Below are 22886 nucleotides of genomic sequence, written 5' to 3'. Positions count from 1 at the left end.
AAGTGATTTATTCATTTGAATAAAGACATTCAAGGTCTTTCCATGCACACGCCTTCTATCTTATTGTTAGAAACATTGTAGAAACAATGCTTATTTGTCATTATAATCAGCAGTGCCGCTTTTGTTACGTTACAGCATGGAATACAGCAGCTATTCACATTTTATAGTACAAACTGGCTGGATGAGTTTATGCAAAACAACTATATACGTTCTCCTTAATGGTTCATTCATTCCTTTATTGATGATCCAATTGATGCAGACAGGATTTGGTATGCGCATTTAAAATGACGGCTGAGCCTCAAAGGTTTATCCTGTCTTGAAAATTCAAACACTATCTTAAAGCAGAGCCCGAGCTTTGTTAATACTGATGCCATGGTGGCACCTCTTCAGACTGAATTCACTGGTGCGGCATCAGCGTATGCTCAACATAATAACTCCTGAACGCTCGACAAGCATTAAAAAAAAAACTGAGCAGTATGTATGATTTCTGAAGATGTATGCTCGTGCCTCGTTTGCTGAGATCAGCAATGATTTCATGTGTGAGACAAACAGAAAGCAAAGTTGGGACAAGGGTTGTTGAGTGCTTATTACATTAGGAAATGCAGTGGATAAAAATTGTATTGTTTTATTTTCTTAGGTTGCATTTTTTTGCGTGCGTACCTTAAATCATGCTATTAGCACAAGTGGGAAGATTTCCTGGCTGCTCAGTCCTAACACAGCTGCTAAAAACCTCCTGGATATTGATTTCCTGACTGTCAGGAAAACTGTATAACAGAAGTCCAGGAGTAAAAGTTTGCTATTTGTAGCTATAATCAAATAAATAAATAAATATTTATTTTTCATACAAAAAAATGGAACCATTAAGTCTATGAGTAAAGAACATAAATGAATGGGAATGAGAAATATAGATATATGGGATTTCAAAGTCTGTGAGACAGATTTGCTTCTGTACCATTTAAACACAATCACACACAAGTTTGGCTGAACGGCCAGATGTTGCATATGTGAATTTTCTTGAAAAATGTGACAAAAACACTTACTTTTAGTACATTTATCTGCAATCCTACGACCACAGATTCAAGATAAATCCCAGCCACCTGGATGACAGTTAAAATAATACAAGCCTTTTCTGAGATCTGCCTTTTTCTTTTTTTAATTACGCTATTTATCACACTCCATCTGCAAACGAGTCAACATGACCTGCAAACAGAAGGGGAGATATGTCCATGTTATCTTTTGTTATCTCAATAGTGACGTTAGACAGCCAAATCTTATCCCAGCCGAACACGTCTGTATTACAATGTGGACGTCGAGTCTATATCGACATTTAAACACGCTTCAAAATCATCATTATATTATAGGCAATCGTCTCTGTTGCCAAGACATTATTTATATTAAATGTGCTCATCTTTATGTCCTCAGTTATTTTGGTGAATTATCCAAAATTAATTCACCGAACCATTGATCTGGTTTCATTTGATCACTGTCATTGAAACGTTAAAGACATGGTTTCGTATCAAGGAATTGCCACACATACATCTTCATAATGAGGTGGCCGTTCGGTAAGATAATCATGTCTGTTCTACCCTGCAAGCAAATTCTCTAGTGCACAAAGTTATCAAGAGGTCACACAGTTCCAACTCACAGTTTTAGGTAGTCCCTTTAATTATCTGCAAAACGCCAAGTCAGCATTGTCTGTGAGGCATTTTAATTTCCATTCTGAGCGGATTCATTCATTACCTCAAAAGTGAAATCTGTGTCAGCATTCAGACATGAAGCTTCTTGAGCAGTGAGGGGGTAGCCAGTTCTGATCCGGTGCTGTAATTGTGTCTAGTCGTGTTTGGTTTTTAAAATCCGTCATCATCAGCCTTACGTTTGAATGCACCAATTGGATTCAAAGCGCTAATGTAAACAGGAAGTGTACAGGAAGGAGCTTGATGGAGGGGGAGCTTTGTAAATGTTCTTTCCTCACATTGTTGTGGAGAAAGCAGCAAACCCCTGTTTTTTTTTTTTGTTTAAACCTTTGGTCTCCTTAGGCCTTGAATGAGCTATCACCCTTGTATTGTGAGCATTTTGTGTCTGCTATGCCACTATTTCCATAGCACTGTCTATGATGTCTCCATCATCAGTTTAGATTATAATGTTTGCAGTTTTTCAGCCATGAGCGTCAGATGCCCAGAGCTGCTGCATTCCCATCACAGTCCCTGGCTTGCTCTGATGTTATTGTATCCTAACACCTTCAATTTTCATCTCACTCTTTCCTTTTTGCATGGTTGAACTGCTGGTGTCGTGTGCTGACCTTTGTCTGAATGAACAGAATTTCACATATTAGGTGAAAAAAGGGGAATAACATTTTCATAGAAAAGTGCTTTTACTTGACCAGGAAGTCCATCATATTGCCACCTTTGAGATCAACTTGAAATTGTCATGTCAAGTGTCCAGGGGCCACTCTTTTCTCTCGCAGGATTTGCTCAATGCTGCTCTTCATTTTTGACAGACATTTGACAGTTTGGGTTTTTATTCCTATAAATACATGTAGTGTGTGGCTAAATCTGATTCACTATTTGATTGTATGGTGCACATGAATGTGGTGGCAGACTACATTGTAATTCAGCAAGCACAAAGGCTAGTAGAGAATTACAGTCATAAGTTTGTGGGCTTGATTCGAGTTCAAGGGGACATGGGTCCCCTCTGAGTGGATGTGTTATCCCTGTGCTTGTGTGGGTTTCCTCCAGGCACTCTGGCTTCCTCCCACAGGCTAAAAACATGTATCCGTGCTCTGTATTTATATGACTTGAAACCTGTCCATGCTGTCTCTTGCCTCTTGACCTGCGTAACTGCTGTAGGCTCCTGACACCCCCAAGATAATCAAATCTAATCTATGGTGATACTGGTTACCGTACACAGTGTTAAATGCTCTTTAGCTATTCTGTGACTTCATAATAAGGGCTGTGGGATTTTAGGGAAATTCCCACAACTGTTGTGTCATGTGTAATACCTCCATTGGGATGTACAGTTTTGAATTAGTAAAAAGGATACCCCTTGTTAAATGTAGAACGCTGCAAAATTCAGCATAGTCTTGACTTTTCAATCGGTATGTATGCCAGTATGCCATCTTGGCACAGATAATTCAGCCTGCAGATATGTTTTAGACATCCTAGTTAATAGTGATTGTGGGCCACAATGGATTATATTTTAAGAAAAGGCTTAGGGCCTCTTGATTATTTATTAAGGGCCGCAGTTGGCCGGAAGATATACCTTTGGCGCACAAAAGATTATGTATTTGTCACTTAAAGTCACCACACATCAAGTTATCAGGTGTGTACATGCTCTACTTCATGAACAAAGCTTGAACACTGTGCAAGACTGTTTCACTTCATGTTGACAGTTTTAGTATTCTACCTGACGTGGCAGTTCATTTTTCTCCATCTGAGCTCCTCGGAACTGAGTGCTTCTCTTGTGCCTGGCCGTGCTTGGTTGTACCAAGACCTCATTGAACGTCTCTGTGTCAAGTCTGTGTGCGTTGTGTGTTTTTTTTTTTTTTTTATGACTACTGCCTTCATGTAGCTTTTCTCTCTGCTCTCCAATACTACATGTTTTCTCTCCACACGGGAGTCATAATCAGGAGCAAACAAACCCTTAAGGTGCTGCAGCTGTTTTCAAATATTGATGATAAATTTGCGTCTGTCTGAAAGGCTCTTCTGAGGGAAAGAGGCCAAACATTTCTAGTGTTTACTGTCTAGACACGTTGCTGTCCCTGTAGCGCCTCAAATGGACACCACAATGTGCAGATTTAAAATATTTAAGATGGACTCCTGCTGAGATGAAAAGACTTTTAGTTTTTGTGACTAGTCATTTGACAGCTACGAGGTCTGCAGCTGATGCAGCACATTCTGGCATTGCTTACAAATCAAAAGGATGTCCTCATAAATCTGACACTTTCCCTAGACTGCCATATGCATGAGTCAGCTATAGTTTGTGTATTATCATAGTTGTGTGAATAAAATCTACATTGCTTTAAGGGTCTGTGACATAATTAGAAAGAATAATAAGAGAAATTTGTGTCCATATGCAGCCATAAATTGCATGTCAAATCGGGTCAAACACAGATGTCATCTTGTGACGTAGTGAGGGTAGCGAAAGACGCTAACAAGATTTGATGAGTATACTAATGTGGGGAAAGTTGTGAGCGATGTCAGCAGATATTTCAGTGATTTGTCGGTTGTTTTTGAGCAAGAAAAAATATGAAATGATGAAGATGAGCAACGATTCTCACGCTGGACTGGAGCTCTATTAATTTGAACCATGTTGTTTTGGAAGCGATGCTGACGCTACTTTGGTCATGTACCATTGGATTTGCTGTGATTGATTTTGAGCTTGGACCTTAACGCCCACAATTGTTTCACTTATCTGATGGGCTGCTTTTTTTCGCTGATCTGGTGGACCGACAGCTTATTTGGATTGACTAAACGTGGCTCTGTTGACAGGGAAGTTTCCTGACATCGTAGAGGTGCTTCTGAGGACCGTTACTTTACTTTTACACTTGTTTATCAGAACTAACGTTATAAGATTATTTCATACGCAAACCCCTAAATATGCATTCTATATGCTTACATTGGCCACCTTAACTCAATAAACAACTTAAATAACTGGCAGTAATGTGGTCCGTGCACATAATTATTCAAACTGTATTTTAAATGACTTCCTAATTGAGCATTAGAACCCACATGTAGGCCAGGGACTAATGGTGCTGTCTCATTCTTGGTCTGAGTGGTCATTTTTTTTCTCTGGCTCCTTCTTGCTTCCTGCTGTTTCCCTAATTGTCATGCTTGTGTAATCCCTTTCTATTGGCGAGTGGACCTTAACCAGTGCTTTTACGGAATGAATTCTCTTGTCGGCCTGTCGGCACCAGTGAATGACATGGATGGCCAAGTGGAAAAAGACTAGAAGGGCGGCAATGATCCGCACGGATGTTTTTGTTCCCCCAGTAATCAATGAGCCGGGTCTTCTGTAGTTATTGGTGCTTGACATGCCAATGTCAGGGGCTTTGTTTTCGTCAATATTTGACATTTTGTTTTTTGATATTATGAAATGCATTTAAAAATCTAAGCGGAGTGCATAGTACATCCTTAATGCTGCTCCTTTAATGGTTATCTTAAGAATCACATGTCTATCAAGTGATGGTGAGGGAGCACTGACATTGCGAGTCACACTTCAGTATGTGTTGACAGAAACAGTGGAACGCTCCCTTTATCATGGGAAAAGCTAAAGTGCTTGGTAGAACCTTGGTGCAGTTGTAGTCACTAGTGGTTCTCAACTGGTTCGCCATTGGAGCCATTGTTAAAAAACCTTCTTTAATAAAATAGAACACAAGTATGCAGTTTACATTACTTACAGGAGAATATAGCGACTAAATTCTAGTTTAATTAAACTATAATCACTACTTTACACAGAGGTTGTAGACTTTCATCTTCCCTAGGTTTACAAATAGAAAAGGAAACCTATATATTTTCCTTATTCATCGGAAAACTAAACTAAATATCTCTGCAGATAAAAACACAGACTGTCTACATTGACAGGCAGATTGTGCTGGTTTAATACATTTACATTCCTTCTTGTCTCACTCAGCACTTCTACATCTCACCAACAGGACAAGATGGATCTTCATCTCTGTTGTTATAGTTAAATGAAAAGCTGACATGCACAGCTTTTCTCCGCTCCGATTGCTGCAGTTTCGTGGCTGCAGTTCCTGGGACAGTGCGGGTTGAATGTGCACCCGTCTTGCTCTGGCACTAGATTAGACGTGACACTTACTGCAGGCTGGCTGAGTCTAAGCCTTGTTTACTCGGCCGGGTCTTTGCTGGAGACTCGTATCATCATTAGGCAGTGAAATGACTCAGCCGTCGAGCAGAAGTCCAGAAAGAGAACTAAAGAGGGAAAATGAGAGGGCGGAATATTTTAGAGTTGAGTTCCAAAACTTTGTTTCTGACAGTAAACAGAGTGTTTGGAAGCGGGGTCCAGAGTGTGCAGAGGTCAGGACCCTCGATGAATAAACAGATATGGCTTAAATAGGAAGGAAGGAATGCAGGGGGAGAGAGATGCACGGCCCCACCCAGGACAGAGGCGGCAGGGTCTAAGTGCACACAGCTTCGTGACACAATTTCCAAGATTGTGGTATTTCAGTAAATCCCACTTAAGAATATTCCCACAAAAACATTCATTCTGATATGGGAAACAAGACTGGCTTTAGATCTGTGAAATCTGTGGTCTCCTGGGCTGATGTAACCCAAAGCAATAACCTCATTAATGCAGGTAAAAAATAAGCTGCGTTAAAACAAATGGCTACACTGAGTACAACGGGACCTTGTTTCTGTATTGGAATGCTCTGGGAATTGTTAAATAAAATCACCTTGTTGTGTTTTAGACCAAAGTTTGTCACTTTTTTTGCTTTGCTCAGAACCTGGACTTTAAAAGCAGAAGAATGTGGATGTTAATCACAGATGAAAGGTTTACAATTTGCCTGTGGAATTTTGGCATAAGGTAAAGCTGGTTGAGAGGTTGTGATGGATTTGCACTGATGCATGAATTGCTACTTCATCATAATTGACTTTTTATCTGAGCTTGTGCCTGGTTCCTTAGAGCCCTGTGTAGTACAAGCTTGTAAGTTAAACATGAAGTGCTCTGAAGATTCTCAGGTGGTGGGCTGCAACCCAAAAGAGATGGTAGTTGTGGCTTGGGTTATCATCAGCTCCATGACCAACATGATTTAAAGTCTGTCAGTTCAGTGTTTGAGGACCAAAATCAAACTTGTGTCATGTATTATTCATCATTGATTGCTGTGAAGATGTTTTAATTCAGCAGCGCTGAGAGTCAACATGAGAGTCAACATCTTTATACTTTGTTTACATCTGAGATTGACATAGTTTCTATCACTCACAGCGCTGCTGGGAGATAAACTTGTGATTTAAGATAAAATTGTGTTTTTGGAGCCCAAATGTTTTTGAAATTTGGGCTTTGATCATAATTCAATAAATGGGTCAGCAATAAGTCACACTTGACTAAATGTCGACAAAAACAGTTCCCAGTGTTGGGGATCAAAATCCCATCATAAGGGGCCTCTTTACTGCTCAAAAGCAGGGGAGAACCCTAAATGTACAGCAGTCCACCAAATGCTCACATTTTGTGGCTGAATCTTGATGTCAATTGAATTAAAATGATGAAAAATAGCCACATGATCAACTATTGGCCTTGGTGAACTTTTGCTGCACAGTTGTCTATAGTTGAGGTTGGTGAGTTGAGGCTTATCTGTGTACATTTTTATCATCTGATCACCCTGGACAGCAACTGGGCTTTAGTGAATAAATACGTCGTAAAACTTTTCCCAGCTTTGCAAGACATGAAATAAACATAGCTCTGTGAGTCAGTAGGGAGATAGTATAGCATCACGACGAGAAAGCCAACTCGGTGTGCAGCATGCATCTTTCTCATACAGTATAAATCCTTTCTTTGTTTTGGAAAACAAACAAACACACAAAAAAGAAAATGTGTTGCAGGTGTATTCCTCTTCTTGACATGTTTTAAAAACCATTCCTTGCTCAGTTGAAGTTAGCAGGCGAGGCTGGTGGACTATGCTGCTCCAATCTAAACATTTATTTTTGCCTAATTAAATTTGAAATGGTTCGATACGTTTATATCATTGTAGGCTGCTGGTTTGCAACAGTTGAAAATGGAACTGGCTGTCAAAAAGTGCGTGCCTGTGCATCGCTTCAGGTAGTGTAACCAGCCGGAATCAAAGGACAATGAACGATTTTAAATTCAGATGTGCGATGCTGGATTTGCGGGATGGTACAAATTATTCTAGCATTCTCTTCACATCTGTCACCAGATGGTGTCTGGTTTGTGTCACCCTCGGCCTCACCTTGCAAGTGGTGTTGATTAGCGTCTGCCGACCCACTGCTTTTTATGCTGTAAAGTTTTGTTTTTTTTTCGTTGTAAGGAGCTTGAGGGTAGGTGTAACCCTTATAGATCGGTGGCTTTCTGTGTAACTGGCTGTGTCTGGAATTAAATAGCTGATGTGAAGTTTCTATCCACCCTGAATCAAATTCTTTGCACTAATAGCAATGGTTAATTTCTGACTGTAACCGCTACTTTTGATTCCTGTTTTTAGTGAACAGACCTATGATACAGTTTAGTGAGGAAATTGGCTTTTGTTCTCGAGAGATATGAATGTTTCAAGGGCATTTTTCTCCCATCATTGTCTGTCCTCAAACCTTGCTGGTCAGAGAGGTGTAGGCAGTGATGTAAGAGGTTTTTGGACTTGGCTTCCTCTTTCCCATGGCTGTTAATGATCCCACTGTATCGTCAGCATGTAATAGAGTATAGTGGATGAATGTGTTACTAAGATTAATATGTTTGTCAGCTGGGCTTGCAGCATCTGGCTTGGCAGAAAACCCATTTCCGAGTGTGCTATTTGCACGCTTCAAGTAAATGGCTTATGTGGACATGAGCGAGTGTAAGCTCATGTTTTCCACACATGCCCTTAAATTACTTTTTATCGGAATTGATGTTTCTCAACTCGGCCTTGGATGCAGCATGTCCTCATGCAGGTCTCTGTTGTGTGAACGTGATCCAACGGTGCCCTGGATCATTACAACAGGGGAGACAACGACCCAGAATCAAGTTGACCCGAGTGCTTTAAATCAAGGCTCCATCGAAGGAAATAAAGTCCATCCCCTCCAGCAAGCCAAGTGCCAAGTAGGACAAGTCATCCAGATTAGAAAAAAAAGCAGTGTTAGAGGAAGAAGATATGCAGAGTGGGGACGGTGAGGAGATGGATTGTTGTTTGGATTACATCAGAGGCTGCTGTGTTAAATATGTTTGTAGTAACTCTTAACCCATAATATTTGTGATATAGTGTTTTTCTTTTTGGGATTCTGTGGTGCTCAGGGAAAACATGAAGCCGCTAGTGAGCGTGCAATGGTTGATGTGTATTTCATTCATTTTGTCCCACTTATTCCTGAAAGACTTAAAAAGTAGATCATGCTGCACTTCAAAGCTTTAGTTTGTCACCTACATTTTAAACATTGGTTCTGTTTTTGTCTCTCTGCAGGTGAAATCTCCTGCTATAGATAATCATCATCATCATCAGCCAAAGATTTTTGCTGCCCAATACATTTGAAGAATAAGAGAAATTACAATTTTTATTCTGTGAGCTTTCAGTATGTCTATTTTAATGGGTCATTTTCTGACTACTACTATTCACTGGGGAATAAATATACATGTATCCATTCTTTCAGAGTGAAATTTCTTGAAATAATCGCGTGTTATCTTGTCTAGAGACAAATTTATGTCAAGACACATTTTCAATCCTGGATTTAATTTGAGACTGTATTTAAACATAAATCAAAACACATTAGAATGGAACTATCACTCCCAGACAGTGATTTATGTCCCACTATTTTTTCCTCCAAAGCAAATGTATTTTGCTCCAGGTCCTGGCTCAAGGCCTTGACTATAACCACCTGTGTCTCTTTGACTCGCTACATCAAACAGGATTGTGCGCGTGTGTGTGTTAGCGTGGCTCAATGAAGCCTTTCCTACTCTGTTTACATACAGCAGCAGCTGCCACTTCTACATTTGTTTTCTACTCCTCTGCTTTTTCCTGTCACTCAAGAATGACCCATCATTCTTTTGTTTGCTGATGCTTTTAGAGAAACTCCTAGTGTTCCAGCTTATCGATCTCAAATTACCTCTTCCTTATCCAACAACTACAGTGTTTTTGATTTCAGTCTTTGGAGAATCAAAAGTGTCAACATTTAACCCAAAGATTGTGCTTATAGGAGGAAAGAGGAGAAACTAGTCAACTTCACTCAAAACTTGATCAGTGGAGTTGTGAACTGAAACAGCCATTGTTGTTGGTATATTTTTTGCATTCTCAATTTGAATTAAGTCGTATTAAAATATTGATTACTTGTTGACGCGTTTCGCACCGCCTAACCAAGACAAACTGGTTAAAAAGTTCTTGAGGTCTTGAAACAAAGTGGTGGCTCAGCAAATAACTGCTCTAATAACTGGCCCATTATTGTCTCCTGCAGGTCTGGGTTCTCTCACTTCAGTGACTTAACTTCAACACGGCCGTGGGGTCGTGTGTCGGCTAATGGTCGCGGTCGCCAAAGTGGTCAGAGTTCATGTATCTACGTTGCTGTCAAAGCCAACTGTTCTCTGTTTTAATTGCCACGAGGCGAGTGGTTCCCCCAGATCTGTCGCATTTCTTCAACACCACAGGATAATAATAGGTGCTAAATTTAACTCTCGTTGCTTCATTACAGATAATTTATTCCAATAATTAGAATTCTGAATGAGTCATTCATCAGCTCTTAAACAAAACAACTTGTGTTCTAAAACCGCAGTATAACAAACATTGCATCTACTATGATTATTTATTACTCTGTTTGAATGTTAAATGATGTACTTATTTCGTCTGTTAGCTTTTATGTCACATGCAAGGAGCTGGAATTGCTTTCATTGTTTTCATGAATGATAACAATGAAAGTCATGGATGCACACCTCTACTGAGTGCTGCTCTACATTGCATAACTTGTTACCTAGAAATGTGTGTCATTTAAGACTTTGGTTGTAATTATCTGTTGTATTTTTGTTATATATATTTTTTCTGCCTCATTTTATGGACCTTGCTGGTGCAGTTGTGCGGTCTCTCAGTAAGAAGGTCGGAGTTTCGAATCAAACTGTTTAGGCTATTCTGGATTTAGATAGATAGATAGATAGATAGATACTTTATTGATCTCTGAAGAGAAATTCCCAGCAATTTGCAGCTGTTTGTGAAGTTTGCATGCACTTTCTGTGCCTGCATCAGTCTCGTCCAGACCCTCTGGTTCCCTCCCACAAACCCCAGAAACGTGTTACTATTAACGGATAATTGTAAGTTTTCAGTAGGTGTGCGTATGTGTAAGTGACTGGTTGTCTGTCTTTTCATGGTCTGTGATAGCCTTGTGCCCGAGCTGTGCTCGAGCTTTAAAACCAGTAAATCTTTGGAAAGTAGTGGTTGTTTTATTTGTTCTGTTTGTTAAAGTAGACTATCTTCCCCTTTGGTTTGATTTTGTAGTTCTTGAATATTTGAGCAGCAGAAATGTGATGTACACTCAGATGTATTGTGTTGTTCTTCAGCAAACTGTGATGTAACAATAGCAATTACTATAGTAATTTCTCTTCATTGAACTGAAAAAACGAACCGGTTATGATGTTGTACTTCATTTCAAAATGAAATCGAATGTCCTCTTTCAGTTTTCTTTATCAATATTTACTTTTTTCCTCTTTTAATTCCATGGTTTTGGAAACTGTTTCTGCTCTCACTCTCATCCACTTTTTTAAATTCCTGACTCAGAAATATAATTCCAAAGTGACCTACTCTCCGTTTTTAATCAGGTGTTTGAAAAATGCAGCCATATAGACGTTATTATAGTCAATTAATTACAGCAGTTTGTCAAAGGAGTTGGCGTTAATGATCATCCTCTGAATGATCAAATCCGAGAGGCTCTTCATCTGTTTGTGTGCCACTGCTAAAATTGGATTAACTCACCCCAAAAGTTCACCCCATCCTTCATCTGCTGTCTTCACTCACTGTCTTATGTAGAATGGATCAGATTCTCCCTGCTGCGTAATTACTGGCAATTAACAGATACTAAAAATGATTGCTTTAAAACAGTAGCGACAAACACGAGACTTGATTTAACTTGCCTCTTTTATCTTCACAAAACAGTCTACACAATAATTGCACGTTAGTGTTGATGTAGAAGTTGTCTTTGGTTTCAATGTCGGGAATACAATTGCATAATAAATGTCTTATTCCTTCTGTGATGTTATGGACATAGAAATTGTCCTCCATGATTTTAAATGAAGCGCCTGTGTCTCCTCGCCAAACAATGAACAGCATTACTTGTGCGACAGCTGTAATTCCTGTCACTCTCTGTCTGGGTGGTTTTGTTCAACTTCATTTTTTAAATTCAGCCTGCTCCACCTTTGGAAGTGGAAGGTGATTAAATGAATTAACAAGTTCTGAAGACATAAGCGCTGGAGTGGAACGGGGGCCTGTTAAATGCTGGTGGGTGGACGCGGCTTCCCTGCAGGTACACGGTGTACACACTCTTCGTGGTGCTGTTTTAGAGGAACGAAGACAAGACACTGGGCCATTGTGTCTGACACTGAGGCAATTGTGCGCAGAGCGTCCTGACACAGCAAACGCCTCCTCACGGTTTAAACATCCCACTCTGTCTGTAACAAACCTGCAGTGATGCAACTTGGAGCCAGCATATACAATATGTTCACATTTGTGTTTATCTAATGGAAGGTATTAATGTAGAACAAAAAAAAAGCTATATGTTTGCTTCTTGTGGATCAGACGAATGTGCTTCGTGACGTCAAGCTGCTTGTAGGTAGGTAATTTGGAGGCTTGTTTTTTTAGAACAACATCACTCAGAAATGGATGTGCACTTTTTCACTTCACCTTATGTGAAGGTGATGTTCATCTTGCTTGCACTGTACTAGACGCTTGCACCATACATGGTTGGACTGTGCATCTTCGGTGCACAAAAAATGTACTGCTTGAATTCTCATCTAACCGAAACTCTACTTTTGTGTCAACGGCGACAAACAAGTTGTTACATTTCAACTCTCTTTTTTTAATTTTTCATCATCTATTCTCTCTCTGCTCCCTTCCTGAGTTTTTCACTGGACTGAAACAGGCTGTAGGTCCTTTGTGGTATACAGACGCTGTCATTTTTAATAATAATAGAACTATTATTGTTCACGATGGTACCTGCGCCAGTTTCTGGTGTTAGCATCTCTGTCTGGAAACGGCTAAGGTGGCCTCCTAAATTAGTTTCCTATTTCCATCCATGAGCATTTTTTCATCAGCTGCACCTCGGCCATTTTCCTTGTTTTTCTTTTGCAGTTTGTTCCCTCGAGGTTGCTGTCTGCTGCCTTAAAGATGCCGCTTGTGTCGTGACCGTGTTAGTTATATGACGATGTCCATGGAATAGAAAGTTGAAGCCTGCCGAGTGCCACATAAACTCCTTAATAATAATAATAATAGATTATGACCCGTCATTGTATTGGAATCATTCATGTTTGCGTCATGATGTAACGAAAAAAACATTATCAACAGCCCCAATACTCACTCCCCTTTAAGTAGGACCGTCTGAGATGCTTTATTCTCACTTTGACAGACTATATCTACTTTAAATTCATTCTGTCTTCTTTAGAAAAGATCAGGAAACAGAAGAAGCTCAGGTTATATATTAATCCAATAAGGAAGCTGTTGGTACTCGATCTGTGCCCCCCAAGAACATGCCTCTCTTTTTAACTCGAAAACCTTCAGTCAGTCCTTTGGTATGTGTGGAATTAATCCCCGTGAGATGATAATAGTCATGTTATCAGAATCCTTTTTGCAAGAACACAAGCGATAGACTAAGCAAAGAGACGTTGCGGAACAACTGGGAGGAAGCTGAAAGAAATTTGCCAATTTGGAACAAACACTGGTTTGGGTGTGAGCCCAAAGTCCTTTATTATTGTCTGAAATAATGTTTTCGTCTGTTGCTTCTTTGGCTTCTACTCTTATGTCTCGATGCTGACCTCTGCACGAGGAAGACTGATATGAGGGCTTACGTGCCTCCTCCTTTAGGAAAACAACGTGCCACACATGAGTGATTCACTCTTCCGGTAGCGCAGTGTTCCCCTTCAGCAGGATTGACATCACAATTTCTCCAACGTAATTTCTCTCACGTACTCACTGACAGAACGCCTTTGCCTGCAAACAACTGCACAAAGCATTTTAACAGTTGAGGAACTTTTTTAAACTGATCTGAATAGTGGAACAAAACCCAGAAGGTTTTTAGACGGCATTTTCTGCTCAGTGATCGCCTGCATAATTGTATCCTCTTTTTGAACGGCGTCCTCATGCAGAACAAGTTATCATATGCAGCAAAATGCGTATTTGATCCACCAAAGGGCAACGAGAGCTTTTAGTGAGGTGATCATGGAAAATATTTTGGACTTGTTGGCATGTGGATTGGTAGGATAGTCAATTTATTAATTGTGCTTAACCACTGATAAGTGATGGGTTATCATGCGACCAGATGGCGAGAATCACCCCATGTTTTAATGCATAAGGAGATGGTACATGTCCTATCAGGTTTGGGATCATCTGGAACCAATATAACAAAAGCAAATTCTCAAGTTTACAGGCCACAAGCTTATTTCTAGCCAACATTTGTACCAAATTGCAGCTTAATTCTCTGTGGTTTGATAATCTCTAGTCTCTCCCAAGGACTGAAGCACAAATGCAGCATGCTCTATTATGTTAAATGAAGCTTAAATAGAGATTATTTTGTCAAATGTTTGGCCTGGTGCCGTTGAATCTTTGAATTCCGGTATTACCAGGATTTTAATTAATTTTGCTTTTAGTCATTTCATCAAAGGGACATTTCATATAATCCTGCCTGGGGGCTGTGATGTATGGGATGTTCTGCGTTGCCAGTGTGTGAACATACTGTATATAGCCTGCCCCTGATAGCCAGCGTAATAATGACAAGAGTTCCAGAACGACCTAAATACGGCAGCTTACTCTATGTACAAGATGAGTTCAGAGGAGGTTTTTCATTTTCATATTGAGTGTTTTTCACGTTGATGTTAAGATTGTAATCAGGTAGCATGTTTGACTTTAGTTGGTGACTTTGGTTTGGAGGTTGTTCTCTGGGGTCATTGGTTAAATGAGGTCCAAAAGTGGTGCTAAAAACTTAGGCGGCAGAGAGTGTGTGATGTTTAATTTTACAAATGACTATTGATGATTATTTGTCTGTGCTCCGTACTGAGAGCTGTCTTGATGTTCTCTAGTTATTTACTTTGTTAGTGCTAGCCGACTCTTGTTTGTATGTACTTATTTCAGTACTAGAATTTAGATTTGACGTGGACCAAGTGTGGACCGGGGCTGGCCGTTACCTGTACTGAAGTGGCCCTCATGAAGTCAAATCAAAACTATAAAATCACATTGTACTTATGATCAAAATTGTAAATTACATTTTTATTTTGTTTATTTGCTCACTTTTTGTCCTTGTTTGTTGCAATTAATAATCATACTGACATTGTATTGACATGCTATTTGAAGAGTAATAATTTAACTCATAGTTCACCCCTTAAAAAGAGCTTGCAATTGTTATGATTCATATTGAGAATCTTGAAGTAAAATTAATATTAAATGAAATTATGTCAGTAAATAACGTGTTTGACACATATGATATGTGGTGCAATTATAGTTCTTCCCATTTTCTCCTTGTTTATACATGTATTTTAGCTTCAAAACACATATTTAAGTCTCATTTTCTAGCGTCTTGTGGCTTGGCAGCCTGTCACATGTAATGATGTATTTACTCACCTCGGAGCTCGATACATGTGCACAGTAGTGTTAAACCGTTACATCCTGTGAATCACTCATTTCCTTCATGTGCTGTAGTGCTTTTTGATGGCTGAATTCTCCGAGAGTGTGTTACCTTGGCTCATTTCCCTGATGAACTATTTTGTGTCATACTTGATCAACATGATTTTGTGAAAGGACCAGTTCATCTTCAACTCATCTCAACAGGGTTTTCCAGACTATGATTGTGCAATAATGTTCTACTTTGGTGGCTTTAAACGTTGCCTTCACATGTCAGAACTCAGAAACAGTTTGATTTGGTGTCAGTGTTTCTTGTCTGACCTCCTTTTTTAAAAACAGCCTGACGAAGCCTGTGTGGTTTCCATTTTAAAAGTCAGATGCAACTGTAACGTTTGTATCTGGAGCCAGGAAAACTGATTGAGGTCAATCTGTGATTTGCTGCTTTGGTCCTGGGACCGGTTGTGATATCACCAAAAGGCTTATATTAAGCGAACAATATTTGATGTGCAGCTGCCTGCTGTAGATGCATGACAATAACATATTTATTGTTCATTTTAGGGTTTTTTTCCGTAGCATATTAGAGCTCATCAGCTGGCTAAATTTAGCAGGGCATAATCAGTCAACCTGTTATTTAATTTGTAGATTTGTAAACGTGGTTATGAGCAGTCAGGGGTGACGTCTTCATCAACACAAAAATAGGAACAGCAGGTGACAACAATCTGAGAAGCTGCCCACAATATTTCCGTGCTCCGTTTCCACTTAAGTCTACGAACTTTGTCGTGAGAAACTCAACCGTGTTCTGCTTTTCACTTGTAATAGTCGAGATAAAGTAGCAGTGTCGCAACTGCTAAGTATTTTGTATTTAGCTTGTTGAAGTAGTCACAGTTACTATTCTGGTCAGGAATCTATCACCATTTTCTCAAAAGACACTTCTCAATTAATTTTCTCTACTTTATAAAACTGAATCTTTTAACATTTTTTCAAAATATATACTTGATCACATTTTTACTGAAACATATGTTCTAAAACATTGCATATAATACTGTATATATATATATATATATATATATATATATATATATATATATATCATCTATCATCCATAGATGCTCTTGAGTTATTAGTTCATTGATCTAATACACTGGTCATTCCATGCTCTCATATGTCATCCATTTTTATGGAGAGCCTCGGCTTTGCACTTGAATGAGCAGACTAAATGAAACTGTCCTGATATAACTACACAGTGATTAATTATATTAAAACTTCAAATGGGCCTGTAATGGGTCTGTGCCTCAGTGCTGCTCTTGTGTACTTACAGAAACCACTTCCACACTGTAACATGAAAGCTCTGTGATCATTTCTTTACCGTTATCAGCTGTTGTTTAATCCACTCGACTGTTAGTGTTCTTCATCTCCGCTGCCCTCTTTGTGTGCATTTTATAATTTTATAATTTCCAGATTCGATTACCTACACACTGAGTCTTCTGATTGAATCAGCTCTGTCTGCTGCGTTTCATATTCCTGCTGCTAATATCATTGACCATCAAAGTCGGTGGAAGAAAGCACGGTGTTTGTCACATGTCCGTGTCCAGCGTGGGATCACTTTCATCTGCACTCTCAGAGCCAGAGAGACGTGTCAAAGCTCAGAATTCACGAGTTACGACCAACGTTTCATGTCATTTGTCAGGTCTTTTATTGCACTTGCCATTTTAATGTTTAAATAGTTGCGTTGTTGCCCGACAACTGTCGCTCACTTCACACTTTTTTTTTAGCTATACATGAATGAGTTTTGAAAGCACAATATCTGCGACAGAATAGTTATTACATCCAAATTAATAACAGCGGTGCTTTAAAGGTCAGTCTGACAAAGTTAATTTGCATTTGTTAATTAATTTGCTTGAGCTTTGTAACCAGCCAAGTCTTATTCAATTAACATTCGGTTTAAAAAAGTTGCTCAAATTTCTATTCTAAATTTACTGAGAGTATGTACTGTATGTGAGGGTTGTGCAGGACATGTATGATGAGGTCAGTGGTGAAATGTCATGGAGTTATTCGGTGTGAGTAGGGTTACATCAGAGATGAGCTCTCAGCCCTACTTGGGACAGAGGAAGTGAGGAGTGGTCTCTTTGGACAATGATGTTTTCTGACGATATAGTGATGTGTAGGGAGGAGGAGAAGCTGAAGGGGTTGTGGTGTGAACTGGAGAGCAGGGGAGAAGCAAGTTAGAATATGTCTGTTAGAGAGCGCGTGGGAGAGTAGTGGACAGGGATTATTAGAGGTGAAGAAGAGAGTGCAGGCAGGGTGGACACGACCATGTGACGTATAAGCCACAGTGAATGGGAAAGTCAGGTCAGTGGTGGTCCCAACCATGATCTTTACTTTAGTGACTCAGGAGTCACAAGTTTACAAAGCTGTAGTCACAAAGTCACAAGGTGACTGGAAAGGACTAGAGATTAACCTTTCAGGACAGCTCATGTGGAGAAGTTTGGAGACAAATCTTGGGAGGCCAGATGGTTTGGACTCCTGCAGAGGCATTGGATGAGAAACACTGGAGATCATTTATTCATTCTTTTTTGCCCACTTATTCCATTAAAAGGTCACAAGCCTTGTCTCACACCAACAGACAGTTTAGAGCCAGAGACTAAACTCTCCGTTTTTGGACTACTGGAGGAAACTGGAGTGCCCAGAGGAAACTATTTATCAACAAATGCCTTTTTATTTTGTTTGATTAATGGAACCGGAGGTTTTTGTATTCGGTTAGGAAGCATGAATAATTTATATTTTCTGACATGAATTTATGTTTTTTTGTTTCCGAGGCAGCAGACAGTCTTAATGGTCTTCCTTCATTTAACTTTCATCCTCCAAAAGCAGTGCCGCTAACAAAATCTGCTGCTACCATTAGGTAATGTGACCTAAGTTTATTTTCCATCTAAATGTCACTATTTAAATGAATTAGCATTTTTAGTGCAGTGCCGTGGGAACAGTATCACAAAAATGCTAAATTAAGGAAACTGAAATTGACTGAAATGTAATACACTCTACTCATTTAACTATTTTAACAATTAATAAGGATGCAAAGTTAAATGTCCTTATGCTGATGCAGAGCTATAAAGTGACCATCATCCAAGTTGTAGGTTGGATTTTGGGTGAGGAAAAAGATGAAGATATGATGACTGAAACTGTATTGTCATGTTGGATTTGTTACCTCTGTTAAGGAGGTTTCTGTTTTTAAGCGAAAATGGCTCTGGAAATGTTAATGGAACAGAATAAATGATTAAAAATTACGCATTATCATATACACTGTCACATACACACGTGTGTGACCTTGTGGACGACCTATTAATGTCATAAATTATTTTTCAAATAAAAAAAAAAAAACACAGACCAAGTCCAAAACCAACACTTTGCAAGTCCGAGACCAAGACCGATAAGGGGGCCGAGACTGAGACTGAGACCAAACTGAATCCAGAATGCAGATGCCTAGGTCTCTCAGTCATACTGTAAAAGAAACTGAAGTATATTTTTCTAAATAAATCAAGGACTGAAATCTTCTGTTTAGTCTTGGTCTCGACCCGTTCGGTTCAGAGAGAGAGTTTTTTTTCTTTGTGTTTATTAAGAGTACAAGATGTGTTTTGATGTGTTTGGACTTGATGCTTGGGGAAATTATACGGCTGCTTGTTTCCTGGCTGTAATTTGTCAGCAGAGCTTCTGTACTGCGGTGGAGGAAATACAGTAGAAAGCTGACGAGGTGCTGAAGCTCATTGTGTTGATGGGCTGTTTCATGATGAGCACCTGCAGCTAGAGGGTCTTGTTGTTGAAGGGCAGCGGGATTAACAGAATCTAGCACCGTAAGTTCACAAATATGAAATACATTGGTTTTAGTTTTTGGAAAGTAATTGTTTATAACGCATGAAATGAAATGAAACGTGTGCTCATGTTGTATCAATCTGTTTGATGGTTATATATATGGCATGTATTTGTTTTGTTTCTTCTGGACAGTTGAATTGAACATGCCAATAGCTGTCGCTTTAATAATAATCGGCTTATGTATAATAAACACTGCGACATGTATAGAGTAATAAGGTCGTTGGTGTGTTGACATTTTCCGTTCCTACCCGAAGATCACAATCTCGTCGACCATAGACCTTGATCTGAAAAATCTGCCGTTCACCTCAATTCCTTTGTGTCTTGTTATTTTCGCTTTGTGCTGCTGTCTACTTGTAGCAGCCAGGAAGTGGTTCTGCGGGGGAGTCAGATCTGTAGCGGCCCACACTGAGTGGTAGAACATCTAGTTATTGATTTAGATGTTGACATAAAAACTTTACTTTTGCGTATGAAGATACAGAACTGCCGACTTCTCTGTAAGAAATGTAGTTGAATTGCATAAATATATGCAATATATAACACTTTTTGCGCAAATTCTTTCTAACGTGACAACAAGATATTTTCCGTTGAAACACTCATTGTGGCACACAATTTGTGTGTTATTTGTGTGATGACAAGGGGAGGGCCATGGCGGGCAAAGTCCGGCCAGGACCTTGAACCTGTCATTAGGTGTCATTAGGTGTCTAAAACTATATATACTTCGTTGTGTTATAGATATTGTCTCCTTCTTTTCCTTTCAGCTTCACCCTTCAGGGGTGGCCACAGCGGCTCATCCTTCTCCTTCTCACACTGTCCTCTGCTTCCTCTTCTCTCAAACCTACAAACCTCATGCCCTCCTTCCTTCACCACGTCAATAAATCTCCACCTTGGCCTTCCTCTCCACCTTCTGCCTGGCAGTTCCAACCTCAACATCTTCCTACCAATGTACTGGCTCTCTCTCCTCTGTACATGTCCAAACCATCTCAATCTAACCTTCCTGACTTTGTCTCCTAAAAACCTGACATGTGCTGTCCCTCTGATCTACTTGTTTAATTATGTCTCCTTTGTATTCATAAAAGAAATTGTCACAGTATTCATGGGCCTTTCTGCAATGACTCTTATTTATTTAAAGCCATGTCTTGTGTGACATTTTTATTGTATTTTTATTTTTTATATGTGTATATCTGTATGAACATTTAGATATATACATCTCAGCGAGGCAGAATTGAAAATTTGAGGCAGAAGCAGAATAATACAGATTGCAGAATATACAATGTGGTTATGCTTTTTTTTTTTTTACTATTTTATAAACTATATATTGCATAAACAGTCCAGAGCACATTTACACGTTTGTGTAAGAGTTATTGTTTAGATGATATGACTATTTTTGACGTTTTTCTTTTCTCTGTCTCAGCTATTCAAATGAAAAACAATAATAACATTATATAGTAGGCTGATAATGTAAACAAATGGCCATAGGTTGGTTGAACAATCATTGCAAACAGCAAATCTGTTGTTACTGTCTTCAACATGGACGTTTTAAATTCAATAAACGTCATGTTCCATGGCATGTAATGGATTTTCAGTTTCAAGCTGCTCTGTAATAAATTTTGACGCCGCAGTTTTTTTAAGTAAGTCACAGCTATTTAAAGTGAATAAAAAAAATGATTCCACAAAAATTCAATTTCACTCTGACCTCATGACCGGTTTATACAGGAAAAGGGCCTTATGTGGCTCCAGGACTGGAGTTTGCCCAGTACTGCACCTATTTCCTTATTGTTGTCTAATTTATTTTGTACCTCTGTTTTTTCAGAACATTCCTGCTGCTGGTGATGAAAATGGGGATGGTGGGACGGGGCCACCTCCAGATGTGCGGCCCTTGCTAGGATCCTCCTGGACTCTCCAGCTTCGTCTCTCTATACGTCACCCACTTCTGGCTGTCTTCACTCTGCTGCCATGGCAAACCACCTGGAGCTGATCCAGGAGCTGCAGCAGCTGGACAAAGTGCCGAGCCTGGAGCGGCTACGGGCGGCCCAGAAGCGCCGAACCCAGCAGCTGAAGAGATGGGCTGTATATGAGAAGGAGATGCAAAACAAGAAGCGTAAAGCAGATAAGAAGGGACGGAACGCAAGCAACCTCCACTTCCTGGAGCCCAAGAGGCGAGTGTCATTCGCCGCCAGTGTCGCTCTTCTGGAGGCTTCAGCCAGAAACGACCCCGATGAAGGTATCAGTCCACGGCGTGTGAAAGTTAAACACCATAGTTTGTGATTTATACTTTTGTTTGCTACAAATGCTATAAATTCATTCTTGCAGTGTGAGGCACAATAAATATGCAGCAGGGTGGTAATCATGAGCTCCAAGTCAAAGAACAAATGTTCTGTTTGAATAATTACTCTGATATCAACTTGGCACGGTCGGAGCCAAAGGTTAAGGTTGTAAAAACAATTAGCTGGTCCTTCTCACCTAAACTGCCAGAAGAAGTGAATTACAAGCCTTTAATGGGTACAGCTCTGTAGAGTGATGAAGTTATCTCAGCCTCACTAATCCACATGCCTCTCTGTTTTTGTTTGCTTGTCTCTAATGCAGAAGTAGCTGTTGAAGTTGCATAATTAGTTATTCATACCGAAAATACAATGAATTTCGAGTCAAAGTGCTGCAATAATGAGCTGTACAGTTGGTATTGACATGTAGCATCACCTCTAGCCTCATGTCTTTTTGAGATTGTCGCTGGCCATGCTGCTTCTTAGTTCTACAGACATCATTGGTCACTCAGCCGACTTAAGTGGTGCCAACTATTTTTCCTTATTTTCTCTGATATCAATGTAGTATCTCAATTTTTGTTGCAACATTTAATTGAGTCTCTCCATTGAGACAAAAATGAGTCAAATATGCTTCATGGTTGGATACTGCTAAACACTAACATTTTGTTCCTTTAGAAGTTAAGTAACAACAACACTACAGTGCAGGGTTGGTCAACTAAATTTCACATGATATACTGTGAGACAAACCGAATGAACTTCAAGATGTTGTAAAACGATGAGAGCACTTGAAAAAACTCCTATCACTATCAGTCTCATTATTCCATTAAATATATACACATAAAATAAACATAGGGATTTTTTTTAAATGTGCGTAGAATTATGTGAATGTTTTGAAGCGATGAATGTCTTGGGGAAAGAATTATGTGCAATGCACAACTATCAGTTCATGATCCGTTTAAGTTTGTAACCTCAAAAGGACCGAAGAAATACAGGCAAAGGTCTGCATTTGGCCCCGGTGCTGTGCTTTGCCCAGGTCTGTCAAACTATCATGTAGGCATTCTGCTTGGTGTTTTGACACCCACAATGATCGCTTCACTGCACTGATAGTTATTTGTTTCTTAAACTTTGTCAGAACCCTGCAATTTGGCTCAATCACTCAAGATATCTGAGGCAGATATGCTATTCCTTTCTGTTACTTCAAATGGCAGTTTGGCATAACATAATGGAGGGAGAGTGGTTTGATGGTGAGGAGAACACAGGATGCCGAGTTGCCCACACAGCGCCAGTGGCAGCTGGCTAGTTCAGGAGCCTGATAA

At 39.6% G+C, this 22886-nt stretch overlaps 1 protein-coding gene across 5 annotated transcripts in view; it reads left to right on the top strand.

Moving 5' to 3' along the window:
* Window positions 1-22886, top strand: part of ppp1r16b (protein phosphatase 1, regulatory subunit 16B) — an 80146-nt gene that overhangs the window by 5196 nt on the left and 52064 nt on the right. For 3 of the 5 annotated variants that reach the window (XM_053866971.1, XM_053866972.1, XM_053866973.1), the window contains exon 2: window positions 21123-21533. In XM_053866971.1, coding sequence (XP_053722946.1) covers window positions 21266-21533 — 268 coding nt within the window. In that variant the 5' untranslated portion in view covers window positions 21123-21265. Of the gene's footprint in view, window positions 1-10094; window positions 10296-19214; window positions 19294-21122; window positions 21534-22886 lie in introns of those variants that run through there. The other 2 variants (XM_053866974.1, XM_053866975.1) reach the window with 2 other exon arrangements.

The sequence above is a fragment of the Synchiropus splendidus genome, chromosome 6 (assembly GCF_027744825.2).
Source record: "Synchiropus splendidus isolate RoL2022-P1 chromosome 6, RoL_Sspl_1.0, whole genome shotgun sequence".
NCBI lineage: Eukaryota > Metazoa > Chordata > Actinopteri > Syngnathiformes > Callionymidae > Synchiropus > Synchiropus splendidus.
Note: the sequence above shows the minus strand (reverse complement) of the source record. Positions and strands in the feature narration are given on the sequence as shown.